This window comes from Crocuta crocuta, unplaced genomic scaffold, assembly GCF_008692635.1.
Source record: "Crocuta crocuta isolate KB4526 unplaced genomic scaffold, BGI_CrCroc_1.0 scaffold197, whole genome shotgun sequence".
NCBI lineage: Eukaryota > Metazoa > Chordata > Mammalia > Carnivora > Hyaenidae > Crocuta > Crocuta crocuta.
Genome location: NW_027532002.1, coordinates 9,438,052 through 9,448,357, shown reverse-complemented (window position 1 = coordinate 9,448,357; position 10,306 = coordinate 9,438,052). Strand labels below are relative to the sequence as shown.

The 10,306-nt window shown below is 36.4% G+C and overlaps 1 protein-coding gene across 1 annotated transcript in view; it reads right to left on the bottom strand.

Annotated features, from left to right (window-relative positions):
• Window positions 1-10,306, bottom strand: part of SKAP2 (src kinase associated phosphoprotein 2) — a 173,081-nt gene that overhangs the window by 62,130 nt on the left and 100,645 nt on the right. The window contains exons 6-7 of the mRNA XM_077775366.1: window positions 7,904-7,981; window positions 6,579-6,662 (exon numbers count right to left, since the gene is read on the bottom strand). Of these exons, the coding sequence (XP_077631492.1) occupies window positions 6,579-6,662; window positions 7,904-7,981 (162 nt within the window). The remainder of the gene's footprint in view (window positions 1-6,578; window positions 6,663-7,903; window positions 7,982-10,306) is intronic.

Genomic DNA, 10,306 nt, shown 5'->3' with positions numbered 1-10,306 from the left:
GATTTGATTTGTATCTGATATTTCTGCATGTTGATGAAATCCTACTAAATATCAGATATACGTATTAACTTCTCTATACCTTACAGGGCCTTTTAATTATAAGGCAGAAAATAAAGGCCTTTTAACATTTATTGTGATAAAGTTTAAAAGTTAATACTTGCATATCAAAGGCCCCAAAGTCTATAAAATTCTAATCATTTCTGATAAATAGAATTATTGCTATTTCTTAAGGAATAACAAAGATATTATCTTTTTTCACACAAACAAAATTATAATTTTTTTAAATAGCCACTAGCAACCACCAATCTGTTCTTGTATTTATAAGCTTGGTTTCTTTTTTATTTCCTTAAGATTCCACATATAAGAGAGATTATATGATATATGTCCTTCTCTGTTTAACTTATTTCACTTGGCATAGCGTCCTTGAGATCTACCCATGTTGTTGCAAGATTTTATTGTTTTTTTTTTATGGCTGAATAATACTCCATTATATTTATTTCACATACATATATCAGTTTCTTTACCCATTCGTCTATGGATGGACACTAGGTTATTTCCATATCTTGGCTATTATAAATAGTGCTTCAGTGAACATGGGGTGCATATATTTTTTCAAGTTAGTGATTTTGTTTTCTTCAGATAAATACCTAAATGTGGAACTGCTGGATCATATGGTAGTTCTATTTTTAATTCTGGGGGGAACCTCGATGCTGTTTTCCATAATGGCTGCACCAACCTACCTTCCCACAAACAATGCACAAGTGTTCCCATTTCTCCACATCCTCACCAACAATTGTTATTTCTTGCTTTTTGGTAACCATTCTAACAGGTGTGAGGTGATATTCACCGTGGTTTTGACTTGCATTTCCCTGATGAGTGACACTGAGCATCTTTTCATGTACCTGTTGGCCACCTGGATGTCTTCTTTAGCAAATGTCTATTCAGAACTGCCCATTGTTTAATGAGATTGTTTGGGGTTTTTCTTTTTGCTATTGAGTTATAGGAGTTATATATTTTATCAAATTATGTATTTTATTAAATACATGATTTGCAAATATTCTCATTCAGTAGGCTGGCTTTTCCTTTTCTTTTGCTGTGTAGAAACTTTGTAGTACAACACAGCCACACTTATTTATTTTTGCTTTCATTGCTTTTCTTTTGATGTCAGGTTCAAAAAATCATCGCCAAGACCAATGTCGAGGAGCTGACAGCCTATGTTTTCTTCTAGGAGTTTTATGGTTTCAGGTCTTACTTTTAAGTCTTTAATCCATTTTGAGTTACTTTTTGTATATAGTATAAGACAGTGGTCAAGTTTCATTCTGTTGCATGTGGCTGTCTAGCTTTCCCAACACCATTTATTGAAGAGGCCGTCTTTTTTTCCTCATTGTATATTCTTGGCTTTTCTGCCATATATTAACTGACCATCCATGTGGTCTTTATCCTGTTCCATTGATCTATGTGTCTGTTTTTATGCCAATATCATACTATTCTAACTACTATAGCTTTGTAATATAGTTTGAAATCAGGGAATGTGATGCCTCTAGCTTTATTCTCCTTTCTCAAGACTGCTTTGGCTACTTGGTTTTTTGTTGCTGTTTTTGTTTTATTTTTTGTTTTTGGGTTTTTTTTTTGGTAATTTCATAAAAATTTTAGGATTGCTTGTTCTATTTCTTTAAAAAATGCCATAGGAATTTTGATAGGGGTTACACTAAATCTGTAGATTTCTTTGCAGTATGGACAGTTTAATAATATTGACTCTTTCAGTCCATGAGCAGGTGATATCTTTCTATTTATTTGTATCTTCACTTTCTTTCATTAATGTCTTACAGTTTTCGATATATAGGTCTTTCACCTCCTTGGTTAAGTTTGTTCCTAGATATTTTATTCTTTTGAACATAACTGTAAATAGGATTGTTTTCTTTATTTCTCTTTCTGGTAGTTGATTATCAGTTTATAGAAATGCAACAAATTAGGTCTAATAATCTAGTGACTTTTATTATAGTTCGAAAAGATACTACAAAGAAAAATCACAAACACATGGTGTAATAAGTAGCTTTTTAAGTACATTTTAAAAGACTTGATAAGACCAAAGCTACTTGCAGCTGTCACATACTGGATGGCAACTAGAATTTTCTTTAACTGGGGAGTGGACATAGGGGCAACAAAACCTCCTGAGTGGGGAATAAAAGAGATACCACAAACTAACCACTCCTCAAAGGCGAGGTGAGATAAGGTTCATAATGCTGATTCAAGATCATGCAGAGGTTAAAAAGAAAAAATAAAAAACAAAAACCATGAGTTTGGAACAGGTACCTATATGGGCTATCATTTACACACACATTGGAGGGACTGATTGACAACCAAGTTGTAGAAAGAGCATGGCTTTGGAGCCAGAAAATCTGTACTGAATCTTTAATAGGACTCTTGGTGAAGACCTTTCCTACCTAGACTAGTTTCGTGTCCTCCTAAATGATTCTGTTGATCCAATCTCTATCGATTCCAATTCATCCTCCACAATCTTATCACAATTACTTCATATAAACCAAATCCGGTCGTAGAACCCTATGCTTAAATAAGGTCATGTTTGAGATAAAATACTCAGCAAGACCCTTTTTCTCATAAGGATCTTGTTAATTGGATTCTAATTCCATTCTTTAGCCCTATGTACCCCCTTCCCTTGCTCACTATGTGCTCTGCCTGGCATCATCTAAGGCCATTCTCNTGAGCAGGGGAGGGTCAGAGAGAGAGGGAGTCACAGACTGAAACAGGCTCCAGGCTTTGAGCTGGCAGTCAGCACAGAGCCCGACACGGGGCTTGAACCCACAAACCGCGAGATCATGACCTAAGCGAAAGTCAGACGCTTAACCGACTAAGCCACCCAGGGGCCCCTCCCTACTCATTCTTTAAGGCCCAATGAAGGATCCTCTTTATGAGGAAATAGTTCCTAACTCCCCTAGGCAGTTAACAATCCTTCTTTGTTATCCAAAGATAACATATTTAAATCACTCACTGTACAGCATTGAAATTACCTATTTACCTGCTCAGGCCCCTCCTCCAATCCCAGGACTTCTTCTTCCTCTCACTGATAACCATAAAAGGCAAACTGTGAGTATCTCAAAGATAGGATTATTTTGGAACTGCAGCACCTAGTATCTACCAACTAGCCAATAAATATTTATTCAACAAAAAAAAATGAATAAATGAGTGAGTGAATGAATGACTACCTTGATGGTACTCTGAATAGCTAAAACCTAAGAAGTTTGATGAATAGGATTTGTGACAATCAAAGGAAGAGGAAGGAGATAAAAGGATGGATGTGATTTCAGAAAGTGATAAAATACGTACTGTATATATACTTAAGGGCAGCAAATGAACATGAATAATAAATATAAATAATATTTATGAGTACAAAGGTAAGTGCATTATTTTCCCTAGAGGCTAGAACTGCTTTTCCTAACCCATTACTACCCTGATGGGCCAAAAATGTTTTTTGGCACACACAGTAAGTTATAAAATGTGAACTATGTATCTGTCAAACAGTAACAAAGTACAGTTTAACCTAGTAAGTGGTATCAACTCCTTTGGTGCCTCTATAATCCATTTATCTAAATCCTACTAAGCTGGAGGATTACAGTTCTCATGTATCTAAATAGTTCTTTCCAAGGTTTAGGCAAGTGGTTCATACATACAGTAAACCAGGCTGTACAAATCAGCTATCTAATTGCACAAAAGAAAGTAAAAGTTTCATGTGACAACTACATTTTCCTAGAAAGAAAAAGATACAAAGGAAGGAAATTATCATCATGCCAAACTAGCAAGTAAAAAGTGCTCAAAGACAGATTTTTTTTCTGAATCCCCAAACAAGAACTAGCCAAAAATTGTAAAAGCAGCAGCCAAAAGAGCTACTAAAAACACACCTGAACTCTCAATGGAGACTTCACAGTAATAGGGAAGTTTTATGGAAATAGACACTGGATCTTCAAATATCCATATAAGAAAGGAACATTAGAAAAGTAATTTTTAAAAAGCAGAGATGGTATAGGTGGTTCAATGTACCACAAAATAGTTAAAGTACAAATTACAAAGATATTATTACCATAAGGTCTCATCAGATGAGAAACAGAAATAGGAATTTAACTAATACCACCCACAAATAACTAGAACTTATTTATTGAAATAAATATACTTATTTGAAATAAATATAAACCTTCCTTAGGATTTGGGGAAATTCTTGCTAATCTTTAACCTAACATTTGGTATATACTAGTTAGGACAAGGAGTGGAGGAAACAAACGTTGGTATTCACTGGGTCTTAAAGAAATTAGAAATGAGGGGGTGCTCTGACTCTTGATACCAGCTCAGGTCATGATCTCTCAGCCATGGATGGAACCCCGCATTGGGCTTCATGCTGAGCATGGAGCCTGCTTGGGATTCTCTCTCTCTCTGTCCCTCCCCCATTCATGTGCACATGTGTACTCTCGCTCTCTCAAACTAAATAAACTTAAAAAAAACAGAAATGAGGGAAGCCTGGGTGGCTCAGTCGGTTAAGCGTCCGACTTCGGCTCAGGTCATGATCTCACCCTTCATGGGTTCAAGCCCCACGTCGGGCTGTGCACTAAAAGCTAGCTCAGAGCCTGGAGCCTGTTTCAGATTCTGTACCTCCCTGTCTCTCTGACCCTCCCCTGCTCATACTGTCTCTCTCTCTCTCTCAGAAATAAATAAAACATTTAAAAAATTTAAAAAAAAAAAAGAAATGAGAAGTGAGAAACCTAACTGAGCCACAGTGACAAGGATGTGTAACCTCGCTCTCCTAGTCTTATGAAATAGAAGAAATTTCGGGGCGCCTGGGTGGCTTAGTCGGTTAAGCGTCGGACTTTCGCTTAGGTCATGATCTCGCGGTTCGTGGGTTCGGGCCCCGCGTCGGGCTCTGTGCTGACTGCCAGCTCAGAGCCTGGAGCCTGTTTCAGAGTCTGTGTCTCCCTCTCTCTCTGACCCTCCCCTGCTCACGCTGTCTCTCTCTCTCTCTCTCTCCTAGAAATAAATAAAACATTAAAAAAAAAAAGAAATAGAAGAAATTTCTTTGTGGAAAAGTAAGATCTTGATCTCAATTCACAATGGTGTGCAGAATCATATTTGTCATAATAATTTATACTTACGATTTATGGTAATCATAACTGAACCTGGGCTTAATGTTTCTGATACAATCACCTACTTGCCCTTAGCAAGAGAAAGAAGTCCGCCTGATGACAAGTGTTTATAGATTATACTTCATTGATGCCACTGTTACATTCGAATGTGTTGTAAATTAGTGACATAATGCAAACTAACCATGAAATTAATTCTTATTTTGTTAATCCCATTCCCCAAAAGGTGAGACCAACTAGCATCACCTGTGTATTTCAAATTTATCTGAAATATGTACAATAATTATGTGCAAATTTTTACAATAAGGAAAAAACCTAAAAACCGCAAGTGAAGTCAAATGAAACAAAATTTCCAAAAAATGCTGATAAATGATTCCATGGGAATCATTGATAGTGGATTTCTATGCCCATGCCTTTTTTCTCCTTAAGTTTCCTTTCTAGTGATGGATGTCAGCTATTTCTACATTGCCTTTACTTTATAATAGTCAACTTCTGACTTGCTTTTCCTAGAAAAAAAGCAAAACTAAGGAAGCTTTAGTCTTTAAATTTCAATATTTTATGCTTTATTTGTTCAAACACTGAACTTAAAATCATGTGAGCTGTGATCAAGAGATGTATTAATTCGCAAGCAAAGTTATAAAATATCTTAATGTTTCTAAACTGCAGCTTAGACTCTACCATTAAGCATAGGCTCAAATCCCACTTCTCCTACTTACCAGCTCTGTGACCCTGACCAAGTTACTCAACCTCTCTGTCCTCAGTTTTCCAAAGAGTAAAATTAACAGAGTCAACAGTAGTACCTACTTCACAGAGTTGCTGTTAGACCAGTTAATATTGCTAGAGCTTAGAATAGCACTCTCTATATAGGTGCTTGCTGTCGTTATTTAAACAGAGCCTGCAGCCTGTTTCGGATTCTGGCTCTGGCTCTCTCTGCCCCTCCCCCACTTGTGCTCTGTCTCTGTCTCTAAAATAAATAAACATTAAAAAAATTTTGTTTTTAATCTGTAAAAGAAGATGAGAAAGGTGTTGTACGTATTTCATTTTATCTAAATTTTTCTTCTAAAATATTTGAAGGGAAAAAAAGTATCTTTTCCTCCTTTCAAAACTCTCACAACCCTAACAGCCTTCGCTTCTCCAGAAATTTTGCAACAGCTCCTTGGATGATAAATATTTCCTAAAATGAAAAGCCACGTAAATTTTTCATCTCTTTCCTAATGTTATCAAACACAATTGTGTTAACTTTGAGGGCATTCTGGAATTTGGAGCATTTGACAAATAATAAAATAGAATTACAAATTAGTCTAGACTATAAATATTAAAATGCTCAGTCTTTCTCTCGTCATCTTCAGTTTATTGTGTACTAAAAAGGGGGTATAAAATGGCCCCTAAAACCCTTCCACAATAGAAGTCAGTATGATTGAACCCCAATACTACCTTTATCACTTCCATAATAATAGAATACTGTTTTACTGAGGGCACACCACCGTTTCTGCCATTCGAATCCCAGAAAGCTGTGATCTACAAAAAAGGGGGAAAAGGAACAGTTTAGGCAATATAGATTACATATACAGTGTAAGTGTAACACCATTAAAAGAGAAAGTCTGTTAATATGATTTCGAAGGTTTCTATCAGCTCCGAAATTCTAGAACTAATTAACTTGTATCTTCCTCTTTAAGAGACAAACGAAAACAAAACCCTAAAACAAAAATAAAGCTAAAAGGAACACAGTGAAGCAGAGACGGGACTGCTGCACTCGTGGCTAACACACCTTCCTGACAGGGACAGTCAAAAGACATTTGACACACCGCTTTGAGACAACGGATTCATCTGGGTCTCCATTTCTCATCTGTTATAAAAGGGCGGGGGGAGGAGTTGACCCAGATTACTTCTGCTATCTCTCTCGGCTTTAAAATCCAGCTAAGAAAACCAAGGAAAGCAAATGGAGTATAAATAGGAAGGCCCAAAGGAGAAAAGCAAAATGGTAATGAAGAGACTTTCTGTTTCCCATATAATAACACCACCTCCATAGTTCGTTCCCATTATATGTTGGTGCTGAAAGAGTGACACCATATGGTCAATTCCCAATTATCATGGCCAATGGAGAGGAACACTGAATGCATAACAGAGAAAATGGCAGACAATATGCCAGGCTTGATCCAAACCACAGCAGACATGGTGTGAGCCAGGTCAGGTGTGGGGTATGCTGCTGCTCAGCCAGGTGGGGGAATGGTGAGAAACCCCATGCTTGAGAATACAGTCATGGCCGCAGCCCTCCTCTAAGAGGCAGGAAATAGACCTTGAATCATTTACAAATAATCGAGACTGGCAAGCAGAAACCTGACTAAATGTTCTGTTGTTAAAAATTCTATGGAGCAGGGTGCCTGGGTGACTCAATGGTTAAGCATCCAATTTGTTGGTTTCAGTTCAGCTCATCATCTCATGGAACATGGGTTCAAGCCCCACGTTGGGACTCCACACTGACCGTGCAGAGCCTGCTTGGGATTTTCTCGCTCTCCCTCTCTCTCTGCTCCTCCCCCACTCATTCTCTCGCTTTTGCTCTCGGAATAAAGAAACTTTTTAAAAATTATATAGAACTAAAAACTGTATTTTGTGGCTTGGATAATGTCATTCATATTTTCTTACAATCTTAAAACTCCTTAATCACCTAAAGAGAATATTGGCTCCACATGTATACTGCAAGCATGTTTTATGTAACGATAAAGCTATTTTTAGATTTTTCATTAGAATCTTAGTTTTACCTTTTCTACGTTTCTCAAGGTAGCCAGCCTTTAAAACAAAAGGAAGGTCCTGTGCTGCGATTGGAGGAAATTGGTTTCCTGTAGGAAGCAGAAGAGGGAAAAAAGTAGTGACTAATCCATGTTCGAAAAACCAAGCACCAGATCGCATTAGATTCAGCATCCTTTTAGTTACCCAAATTACTGCATTCAAGTCTATTAGCTTTGTTTCTGATCCATTCATAAACTAGTCCCTCTCCTATAAATCTCAACAGCAAAAAAGTGTTCTGAACTCCTATACCTTAATATATTATGCTCTTTCAAACACAGTAATCTTATGTAGCTAGATGATCTCTGCGGACATGATCTACATTCTATAAAGAAAGAATCAGGGAACTACTATCAATAAATGCCATAAACCCCTGAAAGAGAAGTTAGGAATTTCAAACAAATCATATAAGCTTCTTTACATTTATATTAAATCAACTCTTCAAGAATTTTAATGCTTGTTGATTGATATCAACATACCTGCATATCTCCCTTCCTACCAACCAAATCATAAAATGATTTTTCCCCAAAAAAACCAAATGTCAAAATTGGTTTCTCTGAGTACACAGCAAATACTCCCTCTTCCTGGTTGTACTCAAAGAGAAATCTTGTAGACATTCAGCTGAATGCTTCAGGTTTTTCTAGGACATTTGAGAGTCCAAAACTAGATTAAAAGATCTATCAGAACTATCATAAACAAATATTAGGTACTACAAAAAATTGAAAGATTAAGCCAAAAGTTCAGTCAATTAGAAGTCATATATTCATGGTCATGAATAATAGGTTCCTCAATAATCTCACAAGTGTTCAATATTTTTATAAACTTCATTAGCAATATAATAGTTACCTCAGCATTTTACTAGAATTCTAACAAGTGAAAATAACCAATCTAAGGAAAGTTTTTATGGAAATAGCATCAATATAGCTTATGATTTTTTTAAAGTGTTTTGATAGGAAGTTTATTATATACAAATTCATCATAGAATTACCAGGTAAGTTTGTTTGTTTGTTTTTAATAATAGTAGAGGGATCAGGGTAATTATAAAATCATAGATATTTTTCTTCAAGAAATAATGTTTAATATAAAGATATTTTTCTTTAAGAAATAAAGTTTAAAATTAAACCTAAGGGGCACCAGGGTGGCTCAGTCAATTGAGTGTCCAACTCGATTTTGGCTCAGGTCATGATCCCAGGGTCATGGGATCCACCCCTGCATCGGGCTACACACTGAGCATGAAGCCTCCTTATTTGTCGTTCTCTCTGTCTCTGTCTCTGTCTCTGTCTCTTGTTCACTCTCACTCATTCTTACACTCTCTCCCTCTGCTCCTCTCCCTCCCTCTTTCCCCTCCCTAAAATAAATAAATTAATTAAATAAATTAAAGTACCAATTTCAGTTCCCTGGTAGATCAATTTAACTCAATGTACAAAACAATTATCATTAAAATCTATTTTAAGTAGTGCACTGATTTTGAAATGTATATAAAATTTTAGGGAAAGCCAATGTAAACATCTGAATCGTTTTTCAGTAAATGTATCCATGTTTCCTTTTGCCAGAATAAACTTGATCCATATAAAGGTAAAAGTTATTTAGTATAATATTTTTGTAGGGGCACCTGAGTGGCTCAGTCGGTTAAGCATCCAACTTAGGCTCAGGTCTTGATCTCACAGTTTCTGGGTAATTATGGTTTGATTTAGGTTTTTAACCTAGGCTATGCTGACAAAAAGTAAATAGAAATATTGTATCAAACAGAAATATGAAATTCTAGCTGCTACAAAATTATTTAGGAAATTTTTCTTTCTAAATAAGAGTCCTGAAAATAAAGGACTTAACTTCTCCAACTAGCAGGATCATAGTTTAATTTCTGTGGATCCCTGCTTGTGCTCAGGCTTTTACATAACTGGGATGTAGAATTCTTAAGTCAACTACACAAGATCTCATTGCAAGAAGCATCATATGGGTGGCATTTCAGAATGAGAAAGCAAACATATTCATTAAATATTTTAACGTGATGATTGTATGTCATGAAAAAATTTACAAATGGTTTGTCCACAGTAGTAAACCCAAGAATATCCACTGCAAACATCCTATAAATATTTCTGTAACTTTAAGATGCTGGATACAAACTCTAAAGCAGTGTTTGTTTTAGATAAAATTAAGCTATAGGAGAAGAGGCAACCTTCCCATCTGAAGGTCTGATGGTGCTGCTTTAACTGGACATGGGAGGCATCTCCACTTGGCTAGGTCAGGCTCACTGCAAAGTCGTCCCGTGACTCTCTCACTTCCACTGGGGCATAATAAATGTTCTTCACATAACAAATAAACACTCTAGGGGCGCCTGGGTGGCTCAGTCAGTTCAGCATCCGACTTTGGCTCAGGTC